The sequence below is a fragment of the Lucilia cuprina genome, chromosome 4 (genome assembly GCF_022045245.1).
Source record: "Lucilia cuprina isolate Lc7/37 chromosome 4, ASM2204524v1, whole genome shotgun sequence".
In the NCBI taxonomy this organism is placed as follows: domain Eukaryota; kingdom Metazoa; phylum Arthropoda; class Insecta; order Diptera; family Calliphoridae; genus Lucilia; species Lucilia cuprina.
Genome location: NC_060952.1, coordinates 100,962,964 through 100,986,208, shown reverse-complemented (window position 1 = coordinate 100,986,208; position 23,245 = coordinate 100,962,964). Strand labels below are relative to the sequence as shown.

General features: G+C 29.6%; 6 protein-coding genes across 6 annotated transcripts; 2 read left to right on the top strand and 4 right to left on the bottom strand.

Annotated features, from left to right (window-relative positions):
- Positions 1-948: 948 nt before the first annotated feature.
- On the bottom strand, positions 949-3,012 carry LOC111674496. The gene is made up of 4 exons (XM_023435112.2): positions 2,528-3,012; positions 2,078-2,316; positions 1,508-1,696; positions 949-1,379 (listed from the first exon to the last, which is right to left on the bottom strand). The coding sequence occupies exons 1-4, from the start codon at positions 2,756-2,758 to the stop codon at positions 1,244-1,246; spliced, it is 795 nt and encodes a 264-aa protein (XP_023290880.2). The 5' UTR covers positions 2,759-3,012; the 3' UTR covers positions 949-1,243.
- Positions 3,013-3,766: 754 nt separating this feature from the next.
- On the top strand, positions 3,767-4,952 carry LOC111674497. Its single transcript, XM_023435113.2, has 4 exons — positions 3,767-4,014; positions 4,071-4,303; positions 4,509-4,619; positions 4,796-4,952. The coding sequence occupies exons 1-4, from the start codon at positions 3,916-3,918 to the stop codon at positions 4,950-4,952; spliced, it is 600 nt and encodes a 199-aa protein (XP_023290881.2). The 5' UTR covers positions 3,767-3,915.
- A 45-nt stretch (positions 4,953-4,997) lies between these two features.
- Positions 4,998-5,858, bottom strand: LOC111674498. Its single transcript, XM_023435115.2, has 4 exons — positions 5,758-5,858; positions 5,399-5,700; positions 5,216-5,326; positions 4,998-5,154 (listed from the first exon to the last, which is right to left on the bottom strand). Exons 1-4 carry the CDS (start codon positions 5,839-5,841, stop codon positions 4,998-5,000), a joined length of 654 nt encoding a protein of 217 aa, XP_023290883.2. The 5' UTR covers positions 5,842-5,858.
- Positions 5,524-7,738, top strand: LOC111674499. The gene is made up of 3 exons (XM_023435116.2): positions 5,524-7,077; positions 7,223-7,333; positions 7,404-7,738. The coding sequence occupies exons 1-3, from the start codon at positions 6,206-6,208 to the stop codon at positions 7,540-7,542; spliced, it is 1,122 nt and encodes a 373-aa protein (XP_023290884.2). The 5' UTR covers positions 5,524-6,205; the 3' UTR covers positions 7,543-7,738.
- LOC111674500 lies at positions 7,563-10,319 on the bottom strand. The gene is made up of 4 exons (XM_023435117.2): positions 9,930-10,319; positions 9,344-9,848; positions 8,883-9,209; positions 7,563-7,903 (listed from the first exon to the last, which is right to left on the bottom strand). The coding sequence occupies exons 1-4, from the start codon at positions 10,168-10,170 to the stop codon at positions 7,636-7,638; spliced, it is 1,341 nt and encodes a 446-aa protein (XP_023290885.2). The 5' UTR covers positions 10,171-10,319; the 3' UTR covers positions 7,563-7,635.
- A 2,836-nt stretch (positions 10,320-13,155) lies between these two features.
- On the bottom strand, positions 13,156-19,177 carry LOC111674501. Its single transcript, XM_023435118.2, has 4 exons — positions 18,018-19,177; positions 14,175-15,000; positions 13,714-13,959; positions 13,156-13,551 (listed from the first exon to the last, which is right to left on the bottom strand). The coding sequence occupies exons 1-4, from the start codon at positions 18,691-18,693 to the stop codon at positions 13,275-13,277; spliced, it is 2,025 nt and encodes a 674-aa protein (XP_023290886.2). The 5' UTR covers positions 18,694-19,177; the 3' UTR covers positions 13,156-13,274.
- Between the last annotated feature and the right edge of the window lie 4,068 nt (positions 19,178-23,245).

Sequence of the window (23,245 nt, the reverse complement as noted above, 5' to 3'; positions counted from 1 at the left end):
TGAATTATTTTATAAACAAAGAAAGAAAGCTTTCTTAGATTTATTTATTTAAAAAAGAGTAGATTGCGTGATAGGTAAAATAAATAATTTATTTATAATAATTATATATATATTTTTATATAACCTTTACTGCCGTGTAGTGTTTAAAAACCCGACTTTTGAAGAAACCGGTTTGTCGGTTAACCGAAAATTGGTCTATATGTTATGTATGGAAAACATTAAAATTTAGTTGGAAGAGGACATTATGAATATTTTGAATTGCTAAATAAGATATTTTTTTGTATTGATATGTAAGTATATACTACTTACCTTACTTTGAGGTTGTGATTGATTAGTTAGGTACATGTAATTATTTTATGATTATTCTACAAAATCTCTACTTAACCCTCCGTCATGCACATGTTCCGATAGTCACGTACGTAGCGCATGTATCTGGCGAGATACACTATGTATAATAACAATATAACGATATCTTACAATATTTGTAGAGGATACCTGGAGACTTAAACCCCTAGCCAAATTAGAAATATATTAAAATCACAATTAAATTCGTAAAATATCTGGCCAGATACATGCGCATGACGGAGGGTTAATATCAAAAATTTCCTAATTTGGATATTATTGCGGGAAAAATAATTAAAATTTTTGTTAGAATATTTCTGGTCCATGAAACGACTTTTAGTATATTATAAGGAGCATATAAACTACAAATGGTCCAAACCCTAATTTTTTAACATTTCCTAATTTATCATTCCGTTTGAATATACTACAATATAATTTCCCGACCATTCTGAATCCAGTCGAAATTAGAAAATTGTACTGAAAAACAAAGATCGGACCAGAACTTTTGAAAATATCGAAATTCTTTATGTGTTTTACTAAAGTTTTGTATTGGAATTAAAAAATTTAAAACGATCTTCTGAAAAAAAAAACCTTTTTGTATTTTTGCATTTTTTCCACAGATTTTTATTATAAAATGAATCTTATACGTAAATACTCTTTATCTTACATATTATTTTCAATAATTATTGAATCTGACTATGTTTTTACAGGCATCACAATAATCTTATACATAAGTAATTGATCCACTGTTATCAATTTAAAAACCAATGAATACTCATACACCCCCAATTTTAAGTAAGACCAAGTATATATTTCATAAAATAGTGAAACCATTTTTTTTAAATTACCCAGTTTTAATTAAAAAAAAAATAAATGTAAAGAGAAAATTACTGCATCCTTTTTAAATATATTGTGTGTAACGTTTAAACAATTGTTCTACGACGGGGCATTTGCCAAATGTTTCATCACAATTAGCACCATTTTCACCGGCTATTCGAGCATTTATATAACGGTCATCCACATTTGAACGAAGAGGCCTGCCATAATAATAACAATAAATAATTCATAATCAAAATATTATTTTTCATCAATTTGTATAATAAATTTTGTTAATAAAATAAAAATTTGATTATGATTAGAGGAAAACAATATTTTTATGACTCACGTGAAAATTAAATTTATTAGTTTGTGGTAAATATTTCTACCATAATCATCTAATACTCCAGTTTCATAATTGGATGTGATGTGTATTTGCATTGACCCTTCTGTGCTTGCGTACATGTCTTCGCTTAAAGGGGCACGTGCCACTTCACAAATGATCTTTAATAGGCATTCGCCACTGAAATCTCCAAAGCTGAAAACATTTTCATATAAATATATATTTATTATTTAAATATAGTCATCGTTTATCGTTTAAACGATTTGTTGACAATGAACAGAATTTCTTTAAGACAAGTCATAAGTATCGGTTATAAATAGTATCGGAAAGTATCAGAAAATTAATAGAGATATATGTATGTACACTAGAGTGGCGTCAAATTGGAAGATGCTGAAATTCTCACCGAAAATTAAAATTTTTTATTCTAAAATACCATTTCTCAAAATTTTTGTCAAAAGTTAAATAGGCAATTTTTTGATATTAAATCTTTTAATAAAAATATTATTCAATCAATTGAGTACTTATGAAAATATACATATACATATGTATGAAATACGAATTTACACACTTACTTACCGTTGCAAAATTGTTTCTATAAAGTCATAGATTAGGCTACGGGTTTTGTCATAACTCAACAGCATTTCTGTTGAACGCTTACGAGCATTTCTGCGTGCTGCAAATGTTGTTGTATTATAAAAGCTCCACCAGTACACTGGAATAGTCGGTGGGGGATATTGCATTTGAAAATTATAAAAATAACCTAATGATCTTGTTTTGTCCGCCATTATAATTGGATAAGATGTACCAAAGACGAGCTAAAAGAATTTAAAAAATTTTATGATTTTTGTTTTTAGCAATTTCAAATTTTAAAAGCCATCGAGTATAAACTGTAGAAAAGATCTAAACTGCAGAAATAATTTGTTCTACAATTTAATTCATTCCTTTGTTAGTAATTTAGCTTCTACTCGAATAATTCGTCGTTATATGTTAAAATTATTTATTCGTTCAAAATTGGACGCTACTTACTTTAACTACTCCTCCACCTTGAAAGATTAAAAATCGTTTAATTCTTTTTGAAGCCGTTGCATTATTTTCGTTGTTAGATATTGTTAAATTTTCAGTTTGATTTGAAAGTTTATATAAATAATCATTAGGAATAGTTTTGAAGAAGATATGATATTCGTAATAAATTAATAAACCGAATAAAACAGAAATCATTGCAATTGCTTTGCAATGATCGAGTTGAATTAATTTCATTTTGTTGGGCGTAATTAAATTAGAAAATATTTGTTATATTAAATTTCGAATCTTTTTTATTGTTTGGAGTATTTTGAAAAAGAAAACTAATCAAACTCTTAATATAATATTCTTTATTATTTATATTTTAATTTTTAATAATATTTTATAAATGGTGATGACTACGATGATGATGGTAAGTATGGTGTCAGTGATGACAAACGCTACTAGAGCATGTTTATGGTTAAAATACTAAAGTGGGTTTGCGTGTAATTAACACGTTGATGCATGGTTTTTATGCCATAAATTGCAACGTTGACAAATTTTTGTTTTTCTATGGTTGGTTTGTGATGAGTCGATGTTCGGGTTTGTGTTAAATGTGGCATTTGATTTTTATTTATTTTTGTTATGGTTATGTTTATTTATGAACATACATATTTAATGTTAGTAAAACACTTCATTAACAATAATCTGCCGTACTCACCCTTCGATGGCTAGATACAACATATAGCCAAACAACATTCTTTTGTTTTGCAAATAACTTTAAAACAAAATTGTATCAATTAAAAAACACGTCAAATCAAGACCAATCTTTTATGAAAACCCTAAAATCAATTGTAGTTCATTCAATAGTCATTCAATTAAGAACATATAGTTGGTATGTATATTGATTAATACATCAATTAAATGATTCATTAAAATTTGATTTAAATAATTAATTAATTAATTAAAAACAACTTAAACATGTAAACATTTAAATTTTCCATTTAAGTATATTATTTTTTTTCGAATAACCTAAAATCTAGATCAACTATACATACAAATACATGTAAGTATGTGTGTATGCTGAAATGTATCATCCCGCTAATAAATGTTTGGCAAATTCGAACCGACTGTCTGCACAAGTTGCCGATTTTGTATCCGAATTCCGTCCGAATTCTTTACGAAAATCTAATGGCTTAACAAACATAACCAATATTGTAACAAATAGCGAAAAGTATTACATTTGCGACAATTAAACTTAATAAATGCATGTTCCCATTTTGAAAAAAATCATTATACATATAACCAATTAGAAAACTTGAAGCAAAACCAAGAATGAAAACTATGTAGTACTTGCAAAAGTGTCAACTAGTGTTAATTATTAAATTAGTCAGTAGACACAGTTCGCGGATAGAATGTCTTATGAGAGACACATTTTCCTTAAATTCTTTATTTTAATTTCAATCAAATGTGCAGAAAGTGCGCTATTGTATCCGCAATACACCGTAATTCAGGTGAGTTGAAAAAATATCTTATGAGTTGTTTAATAATAAAATTTTATATTTAAAAGTTGGTCGGTTCCATATCCGTGCCAATAGCTGATCTTCCACCAAATCGTAAAGTTTATTTTGATTGGGGTTTACAAATGAACTATGACATGCCATTTAATGTATCATCTTTTTATTCGGTTCCTATATGGCCAACTAGTGGGTCAAGAAATTTAATATTTAGTTCTCGTGCAGTCAATAAACATGATTTTACGGCTAAAAATCTTTATGATGGTTTGGAAAATTTGCTCGAAGAGTAAGCCATAAAATACAATATGTCTGTTCCGTACTCGTTCGGTTTGCAAGTTTTTACAGGTTCCCGTACTAAAATTTCAATGTATTTTGTTGATTTTCTGATTACTTCTGACTGTATCTGACTAAAAACTACAAAACTGACTTGTACTGGATCAGACATAATATTGATCAATATTGGAATGAAAATTAAATATTTTCAATTTTAGATATGGTTATGATAGATCCTGCTTGAAACAATCAATTTGTGAGTTGTCAAAATATCCGTTCGATGAATCCTTTGCCAATGTTGTCACTGACATGGTAAAATTCTTTTTAACGTAAGTAGGTTTTACTTTCAAATATAAACGAATTTATATTGCAATTTATAAATTTATACATACATAGTACATATGCATATACATATATACCTAGTTTATTTTTACGTTAACTTAAAAATAAAATTTTTAAGTTAACCAAATTTATTGAATATAAATAAATTTACTTTTGATTTTAGGCCTTCTATACATCAAGGTTTTTCAGCAGATGAAAAATATGAGGAAACTGTTTATAGTTTGGCGGAAAATGAAGGATTTATGGGGAAAAATTGTCAGCAAATATACTCGGAGTGCATTGAGAGTCCATTTAGTTTATTAACAACAACTTATTTTTAATAATATTTAAATAAATACGTTTGTATACTTTTAATTATAAAAATATCAACTTATTATTTTGGAAAGATTACTTAATAAATCACGTTTACAATCGGGATACAAAAATGTACAGTCCTCTCCTAGAAATCCGCTTCTTTCGGCATCTTCATAGGATTCACGATAGACTTGTTCTGATTTAACAAAACCCTCATGTAATGATGGCCTAAATAAAATAATAACAACACAATTTAGGAAAATTACATTATCGTTTTAAATAAACGTACGTTAAAATGAATGTGAGAATATCAGTTAAAAGATTTCGATGTTCTTCAGCAAACGGATGCTTGGCCAATTCACAAACACTTTTCAGTAGACAGGTTTCGTGGTATCCATAACTGAAATGAGGAATTATGAAGAGTTTAATTATTATTGATGATCGTTTTCCTATTTCGTTTCTATTTACACACCTGACTAAGAAATCTTCAATACTTTGATAAAGTTCACCAGCCGTAAAATCACTTGGGTGACGTCCTTGATTTTTGGTAGTATTGTATTTTTCAAATATTGACCAACTATTGAATGGGTCCAGCATAAATGAATTGATATCGCGTTTACGCGTTTTTGTGCCGTGCTTACCAGGCCAAATGGGGATATTGTAAAACGATGAAAGTTTATATGGCAAATCGTATGACATTTGAAAGCACCAATCCACAATGCATCGTCGATCAGGTAACAGTTCCAAAATTGGTACAGAAACCGATGAAACTAACTGTAATAAGATTATATGTTTTATAATATTTAATAATAATCCTAAATTTCAACATACACCCAATGACGATGAAGCCGGATATAACAGTGCCCTAGATGATTTTGTAAACATCATAAAAATTACTATAAAAATTAACTTCATTTCCACAAAATACTGACGAGTTGTGCTTTCTATAATGATTTCACTTTTAAGACTGATTCTTAAAAAAGTAAACTCAAATCAAATCTCCCACAATCAAAAAACTAAGTAATTGAAATGAAGATGTTAACATTTGTATTCGTGGACTTGTGAATGTGGGTTTTGTTAAAGTGTGTCAAGTTTGATTAACGAGTTTTTGTGCGCTTGTTAACAAACGAATTTTGTTTAATGTCGTTTACTGGTAAATAAGAAAAATAAACAAGATTTCCAATAAAATGTTCTTGCAAGATTTACTTTCATAAGTTTACTCTAGTTTCACTTTACAATCGGGTACGTAAAGAACAATTGTGGTCCTCTATTTCGAAATATGCGTGTAATACACATTTTACTGTTTTTCTGTATAGTGGCCTTGACTCAGTGGACGGAATGCGTCTTCGGTGAAACGAATTTAATAGATACGAATGAGAAATCTACTTTGAGACCAGTAGTGGAACGAGTGTTTTCACGCAAGAAAAGATGGATGCTATTTCCCAAAGGAGCAAACCTTAAGTTTACTTTAAACGTTAGTAAACGTCTGTTGGCCATGTATCCAAAAGGATTTAATTTTAATTTTGAAGCGGCAATTTACTATCCCATGCCTTCAGCTAGAATTGACCTAATACCTAAGAGATTTAGAAAACCCACTACAAAAGCACCTGCACCTAAAGGACCTACACCACTTTACTTGGTTGGAATACCGGGGTCCCTTATAAAATATCGTGCCAAACCGGCTACTAAGCCAGCAAAGGTACAACGTATTGACCAAAATATCTCATCATTACAATGGGTATCCTCACCATCAGCTTCCTTATCCAATACGTATTACAACAAATCGCAAAAATGGTCAAAATACAGTTCTCCTGAGTATTTGAAAAACTATCAGTGGACCCCAGAAAAGCAACAAAAATATGTGAATAAATATTTCGATTATAATAATAAATGGAGTCGATGGTCTACAAATACAAGGACGCCTCATTCGGTACAAAATCCCTCTTTTAATAACCAGTGGAATCCTCGGCCGCGTTACAGTAGGGATGTAGCAGACGTCGATGACTCGTTTTCATCAATTGACGACTATCATCACAAGGAATATGAACCCATTTACTTTGAAGATCTAGAACCCTTTGAAGATTCCCCTCACTATCATTCCTATCGTGGTCGTAGAGAACTGTTTCATCACTTTGAAGGGTTTTCAAAAATGTGAGTATATTTTACTTCTCAGCACAAAAAAGCACTTATGTATAGAATATATATTCATTAGATCAAAATATGTACTATACATATCTAGTTATCTCGTTCTTAATAACCGTGGAATCTTGTATTTTAAAATTTACGTTTTTTTTAGTTTAGGAATTGATATGAAGTCTTGTATCTTGCGAGCAGTGTGTGATAGTAAACGATTTCTTTTGCCTCCTGGTTATTCCATGATCCAGGATATACTGCGCGTAGTTTTTACGTGAGTTTAATGAGCACAAAAAATATTTTGTCAATACAAATAAAATAAATTCATTTGTGTCATTTTGCAGATTTCCTACAATTAATGGTTTAAAAGATGATTACACCCGCATAATGGAAGCAGATTACGAAACTTGTGATGCTCACGTTCATAATAAGTGTCCACTTAGTATATTAGATTGGTTATTAAACTCAAAAAAATCCTTATGAGTCAAAATTAAACTAGATAATAAAAAAAACAAAGTACAAAGTACATTTATTTGATCAAGTCCAAATCGATCTTGTTTAATAATGAATTTTGAATTAAAGAACAAAATGAGAAGACCATAATGAATCCTTGCAAAGATTATAGCGTCTAGTACAGTTTTCTTTTAAGGCATTGGCCGTATCATAACGTTGCTCTTTATACCCAATTCGATTGCGAGTATCAGTGGTTCCATCTAAAGGCTCAGGCATTGTGAATATGGCTCGCATTAGTTCCCCAACAAACGATCCCGGCATATGTTCCTTTGATTTTTGTCCCGTCTCACACAGTGCTCTTAAAACACAATGATGGCCATGAGATCCACGACTGCAATAAAATAAATGTTTACAAATTATTTACATATAGATATTAATCGCTTATTATAGGTTTCTACAATAAACCATCAATAGCTTTATTAAACATTTATGAATATGGGGTTTATGTTTATTACCAAATGTGATTGTTTATACACATATTCAAAAGCAACATATTTACATCAATACATCTGTTTGTAATTTCTTTGTGTTTTCAATTTTACTGTTCTACCTACATATGGACATTTATTTATTTGCATGATAAATCCAACTTTGCATTGTTTATTACTTGTCCTTTTTTAAAGGTGCAGTCGTCTAGTCACTGATTCAGTCAGTCAAATGGTAGTTTGATGTAACTAAATAGTGATTTCTATTTCTTGTCGTTATTGTTTTATAATTTTATAGTTGATCACTTAAATCCCTGTTGAGAGCAAATTGTTTTAAGTAATTGAAGGATTTCCTCCTATTCTATGTGCATCAGCACTAGGATACTCGTAACATTGCAAAGAAGACAACAGCAGAAGCGACAATACAAGACAATGTAAGATTAGACAAGTTAAATTAAAAAAAAAAACAGTGCAGAGGGCAATCAAACTCAATTTTATATTTCCATGTCCTTTGTCTTTGCGTTTGCCCCGTTATGTGTATTTATTATTGTGCGTGTGTCTATCATGTTAATGGAATATGGCTAGTGTGAAAGTGTGTTGTGGGTGGTTGTGGGCTTGGACGTTTTTAAAGCCACTTCAATTAGTTTTGCTAAAGTGTCATCAACACTTCCTTTAGATTCTAGACAGATTTTATAAACAAGGGGATTTCTCTGCATTTCCAATGCTACAAAGATGACACTAGCTGATAATATTTAACCTCTTATCTAGAGTAGTAATTTAACTTATATTGCAGAGCTTCTTAAACGACATTATTCCTGTGAATAACTTCTGGCTGTATTTTAGAAATGTATGTTAGAGTGTTACAAGCAACTATCAACAACTTACCCATTTAAATAGATTTCTATTCGTTGGTATAAATCATGACGTGTTTTACGGTGTTGCTCTATATGTATACGATCTAATTTCGATGGTAGATCCGCAACAATACCACTACGTCTAAAACGTTGACGTGAAGATGTATTTTCTTCATTTTCTTTTCGAGCAACGAAAATGCTACGTTTTCCGAAAACTGGATATATTCGATGTTCAGAACGACCAGAACTTGGAAAAGGTTTGTAGTTTCGAATTGGTTTCTTGTAGTTGATATGGGCTGTGCTACGATTTATATTTTGATTTCTAACACTTGGATGGCTGATAAAGGAGTTCTTAAGTCTGAAAATTATGTACATACATATTTATATATGTAAGAATGATTGAATTTTAATTTTATATCAGCATAATGCATTAAATGAAATTTGGTTATAAATAAATAAATTTATAATAAATCAACTTAACTATGTACTTACCGTTGTGATAGATTCCACCAAGGATATTTTAAACTATTAGTATTATATGTAGGTCCGGTTTGATATTGTGTCCATTTTGTAAAAGGATTGGCTTGTTTTGGTGTGTAGTACTGATTATCCTTTCTAGACCAATTATTGTATCGATTTGTTGTGTAGAAGTTTAGATTTTGTGATCCTTTATTATTCTGATATTTGTAAAAACTATTTGGCGTTGCATGGGTATAATAACGATAATGCATTGGTGGACTAAATATTGGCTGTAGTTTATATTCGTATTTGGTGCTTGATGTTTTGGTAATGGGCGTTTTCGTTTTAAGGTTTATATATTTAATATTTTTAACAGTGTCATTGCGCGAAGTTCCCAAGGTACCATCTCTTAACCGTTCAGTTAAATCTTCGAAAATTTCACTAGGTGGCTTAGATGGTAATTCCCAAGCCAAGGCCACAGTTACACCCAAAATTAAATAGTTGGTGTAGTCGACTACGCCAATGATCAAGTCATACACTACGAGTGGCAGTAAATTGGGTTAAAAGTATTAATTAAATATTTGTTAAGGGAAAACGTTAAATAAATTTTGAATATTACCTAATTGAAATGATGAGCCTTCGGGGAATTCCAAGTATCTTCTTTTACGCCTTAAAGTTTGGACACCATCATAAACTGAATCTAAGTTTTTAGAATATTCATGTTGATGCTGTTCTTTATTTAATTGTAGGTCGATTGCCTGATCCAGGGAATCCCCATTTGATACCGTTATGGGACATAATAAAAAATACACCAGAGTTGCCATAACATAGTAAATAAAAATATTTTTATTAGATTTCATGATGTCAACGTTAACATCAGTTTTTTATAAGAAAAAAGTTTTTGATGATATCAACAGCAAGTGTCTTGTTTCTTTTTGCTTAGTTTGTAATTATGTGCCAGAGAATGGAAGCCAACTCTTTGTAGTTCTGAGTTAAACTAACTGTTTATGCTGGAAAATAAGTTTGTAATTTTTAAATGTAGTTTTTTTATTTGTTTAAAGAACATGAAATACATACATAAAACAAAAAGAAAATACTAAGGAGTAAAAGATAGATTGATGATGTTAATTACATTCAAGTTTTCACTCATTTATTAGTAAGTTCGCTGTATAGACAGTGTAAAAAGTTAAACTGAAAATAAACTGCATTTTGCAGTAACTTTTTTGGCCTATAGAAAAGATTACAGATATGAGCAAAACCAAGTCTAAGTGTGTCGACCATATAATACCCTACAACAGTTAGTGTGTTAAAAATGTGGATTATTAAAAAAATATTTGATTTGTTTTTTTTTTGACTTTATTTCAGAATATTTTTACTTATTTTTGACAAAAACAAAATTTTTACAAGAGGGCTCATAATGGAGTTGGAGTAAATATGGGTCAATCGTTATAAATATTGGTAGAGGAAGTTACGTCTACTTCAAAGTTATTTACAGATATGAGCAGAAAGAAGTATGAGTATGTCGACCATATGATACCCCACACCAGTTAGTATGTTAAAAATGTGGATTATTAAAAAAAAAATATTTGATTTTATTTTTAACTTTATTTCAGAATATTTTTACTTATTTTTGACAAAAAAGAAAATTTTTACAAGAGGCCTCGTAGGGGAGTTGGGTTAAATATGGGTCTATGCTTATAATTGTTGATAGAGGAAGTTACATCTACTTTAAAGTTATTAATGTAGATTTTTAAAGTGTTATTAGTGAATTTTGACCTTCATTTTCTGAAGGGGAGTTTGTATGGGGGCTAGTCCCAATCATTACAAAAATCGGTAGTGTCATTTAAAGTTCCATAAAACTAAGTTTTATCGACATATTTATTCACATAATAAATCATTTAACAAAATTATAAGCCCTAAGGCTCTATTCGAATGGACCGATTTTAAAAGGGTGTATGCCAAATGTCATTCAATTATCTTGAAACTTTAAGGAGGGTATAGGATGAATATTTTTGTATGTTACAAACATCAGCACAAACCTAATATACCCTCCCCACTAAAATGGTGTATGGTATAAAAATATAAACATACATACTTGTGGATTTATGTACTTCTTAAAAAGTTTTTATAAATCGTAAGATGTGAAATTGGTTTTGTTCTAGAACAAGAGGATTTTCCACATTTAATACATTTTGGGACTAATGAATTTATACAATATATAGTATATATGTTTAATTTAATAATTTAAAAAGTATCACATTTCAAATCAAATATTGGGAATATGGAAATTTGTTGTCTTTTTTGAAATACATTACAATTAACGCAGAATTCAACATAAATGTTTTTTTTTATAATGAAATACTGGTGTAGGGTCGGTCATTCCGGCTATACTCTCCTACATGTTTTGTTCTATAATTTTAAAACAAAAAACATTTATATATATGTATGTACATATGTATGAATATAGAACAGTGAGTGTAATATTTGTATATGAATAAAAACGCTTTTAGTACAAATTAGTTCATGCTCTGCAATTCATTATGTTTAAAGTTCTCTATTTTTTGCATTCTGTTGTATGAAAATAAACTTTTTTCAATTAACAATCTGGTGCGGGTTTCGAATGACAAAAGTTTTCGTTTTATTTACATACATACATATAATGTGCAAAATGTGCACTTCATTTCAACAACAATTTTCTGGTGAAATAAAAAAAAAATAATAATAAGAATAGAACAAAAATTACATAAAACTGCAAAAACTAAAAATAGAACTTTAAATCAAACTCTAAACTAACAGCCAACCATTTACTAAGTTCCTTTAGGTGATTCTGTGGTTTTTTCCATATTTTGTTACAAATGGATGTATGTATGTATGTGTATATGTGGGTATTCTATAGTAGCATTTATTTTACCCTTTCGAATAAGTAGTAGCGCCATCATCACTACCAACAAAATTCCATTTTCATTTTTTAATTTCGTATGCATGTTTCTAGTTAGTCTGTATTTGTCATTTAATGTTCCACTTCTGTCTCTTTTTGTTGATTTTCACCCTACACTACTATGGTGCGGAGGGTATTATGCATTTGTGCTGAAGTTTGTAACACCCAAAAATATTAGTCCTACACCCATCTTGTTTGAGCTGTGTCCGTCTGTCTGTCTGTGTATCCATGTTTACCTTGTGCGCGCGATACTGGTCGCAATTTAAAAGATAATTTGATGAAGTTTGGCACATAATCTTATCGATTGGAAATTGTTGAAATCGGTCCATTGTTTCGCCTAAAACCGTACCCCCGAATAAGGCTTCTGGGCTCATAACTACGTTTATTGTTCCATTATGTTAACAAAAATCGGCAAAACTTAGTTTTATAAAACTCCATACAACCGTACCTCCTCATAATTAAGTTAAATATTTTATTTGTCAACAAGAAATCGGCAAAACTTAGTTTTATAGAACAATAAACGACACTACCAATTTTTGTAATGATCGGGACTCATTTGAATTTATTACAATAGCTTACATACAAATAGCTTCCATATAAACATAAATCCTTCCACCAAATTTTAGAATGATCGCCCAAATTTTTATTTTAATATGTTTTATATATTATATATATATATAATATATATATATATATATATATATATATATATATATATATATATATATATATATATATATTATATATATATATATATATATATATATATATATATATATATATATATATATATATATATATATATATATATATATATATATATATATTTTTTTTTTTTTCTTTATTTTGTCTCACTGTGTAATTCTAAATTTATAATTAAATTTGACACAAGTGTATTAACGTTTTAAATACATTTATTTACACATAAACACATACATACGTATATAAGTATTTACATATACTTATATTTCTATATTTCTAAATAACATGACGTTTTTCGGTCTAAGGGTAAAAGCGAGTATTTATTTATGTATCATAGGTAATGCTGTATTCACAATCATAATATTGCTGACTACAACTTTGTGTGACATCATGGGCACGCAAGACTGCATCCGTGTAACGGGAATGTAGATGCAACGATGAATCCTTTGAATTGGTCAGTGTATCTTTGGGCAATGCAAATATAGAACGCAAAAGTTCCATAACAAAACTTTGAGGTCTTTCGTTGTAATGACCATATGCATGCATTTTTTCCGTTTCACAGAGAGCCCTCAAAACACAAGCGGTTCCATTCTGACCACGTCTGTCAACAGGATTTGCAAAAAAAAAAAAGAAAAATAAACAAAATAATATATAAAAATCGTAAATATGTGTTAATTTTTGGGGTATGTAGGAATTGCACATGTGTGAATTATTTACAACAGTATTAACATCAATAACCCCATGGCCACAACTAAATACTTACGTTTTGTAAAGTTTTTCAATTTTTCCATAAAGTTTTTGTCGTGTCTGTAAATGTTCTCTGGTGTGAATGTCTTGCAGTATTTTTGTTAAATTATCATTGTGCAAATGTGCACGATGGTCAGCAGTACTGCGACGTCGTCTACGTTTACCAAATATCGGGTAAATACGATGCTTTGGTGGTTTATTTAAAATTTTACGATTTCTGCTTGTGCGTTTGCTAAACATCGGTGTTTGGTAACTATGAGGACTGCGAAATAAAAACAAAAAAAATGTTAGAAATGTTGGAAATAAATTAGAAAATTCTATGTGTGATACAAATATGTATGTATGTCTGAATTTAAAACACAATTGTGACTAAAAGTGAAGTAGCATGAGATGTATTTGGATGAATAAAGTACTTATAGGTTGTAAGTATTTTTGTTCACAACTGTTTGATGTCTGAATTCATGTGATTTTTTTTACTTTTCTTGATACTGCGACCATTTCTGTTGGTTTTCCTGCCAATGCTTTTCGATGCGGTTTTTGTTGCGCTCCCACCAGTTGTCTTTATTCCAGTAATCGCCCGCATCAACACCATTGTATGGAAATTTCGTCTGCTGCTGCTTCGTTGCTTGCCAATTTTCAGCATTCCATTGGTTAGTTGGGAGATGAGCCTGGTAGTAGTTGTTTTTATTTGCCTGGCTTGCAAAATCATTTCGGTAGATTGGCCGTTCTCTATTGTCGTTGGCGTAAAAAGTTTTTCTCTGATTCGAATCAAACGTTTTGAAATTGTAGTTGTGCCACTGTTGATGCTGCTGTGGATGCTGGCTGTAGAAAAATGTTGTTGAAGTTGGTGGCTGTTGGAATTTCTCTCGCTGGCGATAGTTATTGTAATATAAATTACTTGAAGATGATGATGGTGATGGTGATTGTGGTAGTGGAAGAGGTGGCTTTGCTGCGTTCGTTAAAAATTGTTCATGTCCGGATATGGTTGCAACTGTTGCTGACAGCTGTTGATGCTGCTGATACTGTGGATAGTTTTGGTTGTATATGCCTGCAGTGCCTTCTTTCCATGTTTTATTGTCTTCTACGACCTCCTGTTCCGTTCGCTGGCTATTAATGTACTTGAGTTGTTGCTGTGTAGAATCGTTGCGTCTGCTAAGACCGAATGTGCCATCGTTAAGTTTTGTACGGAAGTTCTCAATTATCTCACTAGGCGGTTTGCTTGGTAATTCCCAGGCCACTGCACATGTTATGCCCATAATAGCGAAGTTAGTGTAATCCACAATCGGTATGATAAGATCAAAAACTGAAATATTAAAAGTTAAATAAGATGTGTGAAAGTTGTGTCAAGATACGACACGATAGGAGAAGAAAATGTAAAATAATTCATTTCATATACATATATTAGGGTAATAACTATTTTTGGGCCATAAAATACCACAGTATTGTCTTATTGCTACCACTGTGCTAGTCCAAAGCGAACGAAATTTCTAATATCATTTTCTAAAATTCTATTAAGGTTTCGATCTATTTCAAATGCCAGTACTTTCCGCCTGATAATAAAAACTTATTTTTTTAATATATTTGTTATCAAAAACTTCCCGCAGCGAATGCAATTTGGTCATACAGAGTTTTATGCAAATCAGTGTAACTTTTCACTTATTGATCCTAGCAAAAATTGTCTAAGAGTTCATATAATTTTTTTTTCTTTGCTGTCAAAAAACAAATTTTTATTCAAAAAACTCTCCTTTTTGGCACTTTAAGAGCTTTGTAGTCACTTAATGGAATGCAATTTTATTTTGAAACCTAAAAACATAAAATTTAACATGACACGGTCCTTATTGAATAAATTCTTTAACTTGGAAGTTTTAATACTTTTTATCTATCAAAATTAAATTTAAAAATAATCTGTAAGTGTAGACTCTTTCCTTATTAAAAGAAAATTCATAGAGGGACTCTTTTGTATTTTTTCTTTCATCCTATGAAATATACAGAAATAAAAAATTGCAAAGAGTTTTAACCTAACATACATATGTACATAGGTATTTATTTTTTAACGAAAATAAATGGATGAAAGTGATGAAGGAATATAGTTTTTAAGATTTTGAATTTTTGATAAGATGAACAATTTTTAAAGCAATTACAAATACAGTTGTGTATCAGGGTTTTAAAACTAACAAAACAGTAAAAAATTCGTGAAATTTGTTTTTAAATTGGTGGCTGAAGGCCTAAATGGCATTTAATATTACACAATCGCTGTAATATTAATAACACTGTATGTTAGAAGTAGAACCGATACAGCCACTTCTGCTTTATGGTTTTTATATCCACCATCAAGGAAGTTGGAGTGTATATTTTGTCATTTGGTTTGTAATATATGGAAGTATAGACCCATAAAAGTATATATATATATTCTGGGTCCCTATTAAATTTTACGACGATTTAGCCATGTCTGTCCGTCTGTCTGTTGGAAGCACCATAGAGTTCGAACGGAAAGAGATGGATGGTCGAAATTGTTACACAAATATTCCCTATAAGTAAGATTTATTTGGTATTAAAAATGGGCAATATCGGTCCACGTTTTCATATAGCCCATATACAGTGGCCCCTGAAAAAGAGCTTTAACAGTAATAACTGTCATAAAAATGCGAATATAGCGATGAAATTCAACAAAAATAAAAAATAATATTTTATGACGGTCTATGCCGTTTTAAATTTGTCCCTACCCCTCATATATATTTCCCTTCAAAAAAATACTTTAAAGCCTGAATTTTATGAGAATCGTTCCATAAATAACCTCCATATAAGGCACCCCTTAGAAAATTATTTTAACGCTCATTACTGGCTTTAAAATTCGATGAAAGCGCTGAAATTCGACACAAGTAAGTTTCTTATGAGCGCAAATATTTCTACCCCTTTACTAATTTTATGAGAATCAGTCCATAATTAACCCTACCCTCCATATAATGCCCAGCTCAGAAAATTAATTTAACGCTCAGCACTGGCTTCAAAATGCGAGTATAGCTATGAATTGCAATACATATAATAATATCAACCTAATGTTTGTAGGTGAGCATTCCATTTACTACATACAATTGTTCGTGTTAAAAATTATTCGTATAAAAATTTTTTTGTTCGAGATATATATTTTATAAGTTATTCGATTATCAAACGAATAACGAATAAAAGTTTTTATCTGAATAATTTAATAAAATCCAAATAAAACTTGTTTAATGGAATTCTTTCTTCAATAAATAAATAAAATATGGGTAAAAAGTAACATTCAAATATTATTCGAATATTCGATTATTCGACAAAAATTGTTCGAATTATTCTTTCTCCTAAATTGGAAATTTTTTATTCGTTCGAAAAAAACTAATTTTTTGGTCTCGATTAATGGAATAATTTTTATATTATTGACAATCCTACTGTATACGGTTTGATGGTGGGTATATAAGATTCGGCATATCGAATATAATACTCTTACTTGTTAGTAATAGTGGTTTATCTTTCATGGAACAAATATATACAAACTTACCCAAGTGGGCTAGTTGGTAGTAGTGTGCTTCTTATAAGTCCGGGATAGATATTAATATTTGTTTGATTAACGTTAATTGCTATACTTAGAGTGGGTTTTTGAGTTGGCAATAAAATTGCCAATTGATTAGTTCATGTTTTTAAGTAAAATATTAAACTTCGAAATGTCACTATTTGTTGTTAAAACGAACGATAATTTTTACTGTTAATTTTTATAAAAACTATATTTATTATTTTCTTTGCATGAGCTGTTGACACTTTTACATTTCTTGCTCAAGTTCAAACCGCCTCCATTGGAAGCTTAAACTAGCAAACAAAATTAGCTAACCTAGTACACAAAAACAACTTTCAAGGATTAATTTTAATTTAATCGCTAATATTGTTTGTAAAAAATCGACTTTTAAAGAAACCGGTTTGTAGGTTAACCGAAAATTGGCCATTAACCGAGACATAAAAACGAAATAACCAAAAATTGATGTTTTTAAAAAATTGGTTCACGAAAACCAAAAAAATGCAATAAAAACGTGGTTTTCGGTTAACCAGTTTATAAACACTAATCGCTAATCATTCACATAAAAATTGGCCCTTAGTGATCAATTTCAATAGAATAATTCAATCAAGTTTGCGATAACAATATCTTACATTGTACTTTATTAAATACAAAAAAAAAAAAAAAATAAAAATATTAAAAAAAACATATTAAAAAATATGAATGTACGTATTCTGTCCTACCGTTAAGGAGGTGGAGGAATACTAAAGATTGGGTTATCAATTTGTTTCACTCACCTAACTGGAATGAACTACCTTCGGGAAATAATAAATAGCGTTTATTTCGATGAACTAGTAATTTTTCATTTTTTGTACGCGTCATAGATTCATGCAATTCAACACGTTCAAAATATGACGACGACGATACTGATGATGAGGAGTTTGTTGATTCTGTAGACGATGCTGTTGCTCTCGATGACGACGAGGACGAAGACATGGTTGGTGATTTGACAAGTTTGATGTCAGACAATAAAGGTTTTGGTTGTTTTGGGTTGTTGTAGAAATTATTTTCTTGATTGCTTTTATTAATTCCATAATGAAAATCATTATGAATTTTAATATTCTCATCAAGAACAGAACGACGAATACCGTCTTTGTCAGCACTTTCATGTTCCTTCAAATTAGTTTGCGTTAATTGCCAAGATGGTGTGTCAAATGCTCTTGCTGCTGTGTAATATGGCAATGGATGAATTGTTAAGGTGATATTTTCATCCCTTTTTAATGAATTTCTTAAAATATTTGAACTACTATCAAGCACAAATTCTTTTATTGCTGTCTTTTGAATATTATCAGACAATAATTTAGCTCTGTTGAAAGGCTGGGGCTGTAGGGCATATGTGGACAGCCCAATCCGTGCACACATCATAAGGATTACGTATATGATGAGTAAATTTGAAATGCTTATGTTTATCATGTTTTGGTTTTATTTTCTATTTTTTTTTTGGTTTTACTTTAGTGAAAACGAATTATTATTTTTAATTAAAATTATAATTCACATTATTATTTATTGTGTTTTATTATTTATCTCGTTAAAATATGCACAAATAAACGCGTATTAATTCACTTTTCACAATTTCACAATTTATATTATTTATTAATAGAAGCATAAAAAATGAAAAACAATTTAAATTTTTATTTCGTATTAAATGAATTCGTATGAAATGTAATCTCACAATTATTGTACACTACTAATCAACCGTGAAATTAATGCAATTTTTATATAGAGCGGCAATGCTTTTAGATCCTAAGTCTTGCGTTCTTTCCAAGTTAATGGCAATAATTTGGACTATAATATAAATGAAAAAAAAAAATCAAACACCCACTCGTATACGAAGAATAGTACTTATTTAAAACGGCCAGCTGTTGTAATGATTTTATTATTTGGCTAATTATAGTTAAACTCTAAATGTTGCGCTGGCCATAAAAACTAAGTACCCAATAAAAGATGAGAAAATAAACACTAAATATGAAATATTTCTGTATAAAAACTTCGTTCTCTTCAGTCGTCCAGACAATTCTATGAGTGAGAAAGTGAGTGTAAGTAAAATAAATTCATTGTCCCTTTGTATTTTAGAATGTTAACAATAATTCTTCGTTTATAAACGCAAGATACCTAATTGTCATTTAATAGTTTAAAAATATTAACAATACATACAGAATATGTATTAACATATTTTTTATTTGAATATTCAAATTAGACCAAATACAGTGACAGACAAAAATGTTGCACTAAAACATATAAAGTACATGTGTATCTATGTATTTTAAATAAATTTATTTTTTTCACAATAAGACCAAATAAAAATTTCTTTATGTCGAATTTCTTTTTCTACAGGCTTTACTGAGAATAAAAATGGTTCATATTTATGGGAGTTTGCACAGTGTGCTAGATTAATTTGCATCAACGACAAAATTCTCCTTCGTTTGGGCCTTATAATATTTAAACAAACGGCCATAGCTAAATCATCTCGGAGTGAATCCATTATATATACTTTTGCGCAAGTATGACTAAATCAAAAAGAAACCATAGACATATGTATACAAATCAAACAATTTTCAAGTTTTGGTAATGAGTAGCAGTTGTAATAGACAGTAGTTATCACCAAATCAGAGATCGGAAGGAAAAATGTTTATATTTTACTGGGTAATAATTACACTGGATAATAATTCAACCGCTTTTTTAACAAATGACATTCACTGTATTTCAATTAATATTGTGTTTTCAACAGACATGTGTTAAAACGGTAAATATAATTTTAAAATTATTAAATAGCCGTATTAACACCTCATTGTTAAATATTTTGTACACAATAATAACATTAAAATGTATTTAAATAAAGAGAGAAGGGCCTACAAGATTCCAAATATTCAGAACATGTGGATATTATTAAATTCGATCATTTATTTTATTTACCTGTGATGTATTTATATCAGCTATGCCTTTCTAGATTGTGAGTTTCCACAGTAGCTTAGAAATCATGTTTGTATTAATTCGGTTATTGGTGAAGTATTTTCATATCTATTAATAATTGTAGGCGGAAAGGGGTCCAGAAAGTGATTTTACATATTTTTAATATCGCAAAAAATACATTTATGATCTATATTTTATATAGTTCATATAATATTCATTAAATTTCGCTCTTAATTATTTTGTGGTTTATTATTATTATTAGTTTATTAAGTCGTTTTGGTTGTACTTCATGTACTACTAATGTATTTATTATCCTTTCAATTTATAACAGTTTCTTATAAGGGTGATGTCATATGAAGTCACCCAACTTTTGTATAAACACAGATTTTCAACAAGATCGGTCAAGAATTCGGTCATTGACTCATTGTTCATAAGAAAAATTGTTCCAATTAGTTTTTTTAAATTTTTCGAATAAAGAAATATTATAAAAAATAAAAAAAAAAAAAAAAAATGATTTCTTTTTTTGCGTCCTTTGAAAAATTGTATCCAATAGGACTAACATTGGTTCATTTGACTAACATCACTTGACATGAAATCCCCTATATGTATGTATTGTTGTAAGTTGGGTTGAACAAACAGACGAATGTATGATTTCATGAGTGGTTGCTAGGACTCATGTATATTACGTTTATGTATGGTTTTCTGCTGAAAGTACCTCTCCATTATAATTATTTTGTAAAACAGATAATTTATTAATATCATTTGAACATTGGAATGCGGTTGATGGTGTTATAATTCAAAATTGATGCTTGTCATCAGGCATTAAAAATTTGTTTAACAACTACAAACAGCAAATAGATAAAGATATATGCTTCAACTTTGTATATAAAGTTCTTTTTTATAAAAATGTTTTTTTTTATGCGATTTCTAATTAATTAATAAATGATAAGAAGATATCTATAGACAACTTTTTTCAGGATCTACATAAATGATTCATTCACAATGATAACGAATGGAGTTATTTATTTTTATTCATATTTTTTTTGCCATAGTGCAAGAATTTTTACTGTGGTGTATTTAGTTAAAATAAATTCTAAAACCCATAATATAGACTAACAAGAATATACAAACTAAAGTATACTATGTACACAAATACACATAACATATAATGGTACTAAGTACGTTTAACACAATAACAATGTCCTGTCATGTCATTTATTATAATCCCAAGCACATTTTACAAATCTATCAATCGATTGTGACAAATTTCATAAGCAAATGTATGTAACAATAAATGTGTATATTTTTAGGGATCTATATATAGATATATATATATGTAAGTATATGTAATAATAATTTGTACTTTTATGTATGTTTGTTTGCAATTTATAGTCTGCTAAACGGCTTGATCGATTTTCCTGAAATTTTCACTGTAGCTTTCAGGCATCCACATTACTATATTATATCTGAGAAAATGTAACAACTAGAGTCCTCAAACATTTTCGGATCCACTTTAGTAATAGCATGAATAACTTTAATATCCATATTAATTAAATACAAAATTTCATATACATATGTGGGGAACTATTAGAGGAGTTAAGAGACCGCAACTGTTGTTCAAATAGCCTAAGAGTCAATATTTGTTTTAAGAATAAGTCTTAAGTGGCTCCTCTCATATAAATTCAAAACTAAAAGTTGTATATCTGGGAATATAGAAAGCTTGAAAACATTATATATGGGATTATGGTTTATAGTGTAGTAAAGCACACTTTACAAGTAAACAACTGAAATGATTAAAATTTAAGAATTTTATGTAAATTTGTAATTCCTCTGTTATACTTTAAATGGGCAGGTGTCTGTTGAAAGTCAACTAATTAATAAATATTATTGAGTAGATGACGGAATAAATGATAAATTCATGTTATAAAATTAACAAATTGAATCGAAAACAACAAACACAACATTTTGTTTGTGTAATAAATCTAACAGAGTAATTAATTTCAATGTCTAATATGAGATGAATTTTAAACATTGACGTTTTGAAGATTTATTGAAATGTATATGCTTGTGTGTAGATTTGTACATAAGTAAATACATCAATACATATGGGCTATTTCGTGCTAAGTGACCCAATTCAAAAAATCGACTTGAATGAAATTTGAACCATGGATTGTACTGTAGGATAGTATAGTACAATAGGTGAAAATTTACACTCTTTTGAAAAAATCTTTATGTCTAAAATGTCCCAGCAATTCTTGATCCATAGAGTAAATATGTGTGCCCTACTATACAACTAACCATGTGCAAATTACGAAATCGAAATTGAAATTCGATTTTTTTAATCTTTCAAGAGGATCAATTTATAATCAATCCTAACAATCATATAAAATTTGCCGGCGTGGTATATAATGTTGAAAAGGTTAGCTAATGGACGAGCCAGGTTCGAAGAGTACTGCTTCAAGACCAGTGCCGGTATGCCATCTGGTCCAGGAGACTTATTTATGTTGAGTTTTTATGAATACAGCCTTAAGATTTTTGCAATAATTGCCACCTTATTTCCCCTTATTTATATATAAAGTGGCAATTACCGAAAACATGCTATTCATGGGTTAAAAACTATAAAGCCCTCAAAGGGAATTGTATAAGCTATTTTAAAGCAAAAAGCGCATTTTTGAAATACATTAAAAACAAAACTTTTTGGAAACGGCATACAATAGCTTTTTAAACTTCTTTTAACAAATTTTTAATAAAACCCTGAATGGGGAGAAACGTACAACTTTGACCCGCTTCTAAGTCGGGCATTTATTTACCGATATAGCATAAAATTTGTGTCAGCCCTATTATCTAAAAGCTCGATGCATGTTTCATTCAAATCTTTTTTTTGAGTTGGGTCACTTGTACGAAATTGACCATATATGTACATATTTATGGGTACAATCACACATTTGCATTTTCGCAAAAACACAATTATACAATTTATAAGAATTTATGTATATTGAAATGTAATGAATCAATGGTGGCGAGTCAAAATTGATGTGCAAGATGAATTCGTAGA

What these genes read in the sequence shown, in the direction of transcription:
- LOC111674497 (XM_023435113.2), top strand. Translation starts at nt 3,916, where the DNA reads ATGTCTTATGAGAGACACATTTTCCTTAAATTCTTTATTTTAATTTCA. An exon ending in CGCAATACACCGTAATTCAG is followed by an intron (nt 4,015 to 4,070) that starts GTGAGTTGAAAA and finishes TATATTTAAAAG; the next exon opens with TTGGTCGGTTCCATATCCGT. An exon ending in TTGGAAAATTTGCTCGAAGA is followed by an intron (nt 4,304 to 4,508) that starts GTAAGCCATAAA and finishes TTTCAATTTTAG; the next exon opens with ATATGGTTATGATAGATCCT.
- LOC111674500 (XM_023435117.2), bottom strand. Translation starts at nt 10,170, where the DNA reads ATGAAATCTAATAAAAATATTTTTATTTACTATGTTATGGCAACTCTG. An exon ending in AGGCTCATCATTTCAATTAG is followed by an intron (nt 9,849 to 9,929) that starts GTAATATTCAAA and finishes TGCCACTCGTAG; the next exon opens with TGTATGACTTGATCATTGGC. An exon ending in ATAGAAATCTATTTAAATGG is followed by an intron (nt 7,904 to 8,882) that starts GTAAGTTGTTGA and finishes ATTTTATTGCAG; the next exon opens with TCGTGGATCTCATGGCCATC.
- LOC111674496 (XM_023435112.2), bottom strand. Translation starts at nt 2,758, where the DNA reads ATGAAATTAATTCAACTCGATCATTGCAAAGCAATTGCAATGATTTCT. An exon ending in AAGGTGGAGGAGTAGTTAAA is followed by an intron (nt 2,317 to 2,527) that starts GTAAGTAGCGTC and finishes AAATTCTTTTAG; the next exon opens with CTCGTCTTTGGTACATCTTA. An exon ending in ATAGAAACAATTTTGCAACG is followed by an intron (nt 1,697 to 2,077) that starts GTAAGTAAGTGT and finishes AAATGTTTTCAG; the next exon opens with CTTTGGAGATTTCAGTGGCG.
- LOC111674501 (XM_023435118.2), bottom strand. Translation starts at nt 18,693, where the DNA reads ATGATAAACATAAGCATTTCAAATTTACTCATCATATACGTAATCCTT. An exon ending in AGGTAGTTCATTCCAGTTAG is followed by an intron (nt 15,001 to 18,017) that starts GTGAGTGAAACA and finishes TTAATATTTCAG; the next exon opens with TTTTTGATCTTATCATACCG. An exon ending in ATTGAAAAACTTTACAAAAC is followed by an intron (nt 13,552 to 13,713) that starts GTAAGTATTTAG and finishes TCCTGTTGACAG; the next exon opens with ACGTGGTCAGAATGGAACCG.
- LOC111674499 (XM_023435116.2), top strand. Translation starts at nt 6,206, where the DNA reads ATGCGTGTAATACACATTTTACTGTTTTTCTGTATAGTGGCCTTGACT. An exon ending in TTTGAAGGGTTTTCAAAAAT is followed by an intron (nt 7,078 to 7,222) that starts GTGAGTATATTT and finishes CGTTTTTTTTAG; the next exon opens with TTTAGGAATTGATATGAAGT. An exon ending in ATACTGCGCGTAGTTTTTAC is followed by an intron (nt 7,334 to 7,403) that starts GTGAGTTTAATG and finishes GTCATTTTGCAG; the next exon opens with ATTTCCTACAATTAATGGTT.
- LOC111674498 (XM_023435115.2), bottom strand. Translation starts at nt 5,841, where the DNA reads ATGAAGTTAATTTTTATAGTAATTTTTATGATGTTTACAAAATCATCT. An exon ending in CGGCTTCATCGTCATTGGGT is followed by an intron (nt 5,701 to 5,757) that starts GTATGTTGAAAT and finishes ATCTTATTACAG; the next exon opens with TTAGTTTCATCGGTTTCTGT. An exon ending in ATTGAAGATTTCTTAGTCAG is followed by an intron (nt 5,327 to 5,398) that starts GTGTGTAAATAG and finishes TCCTCATTTCAG; the next exon opens with TTATGGATACCACGAAACCT.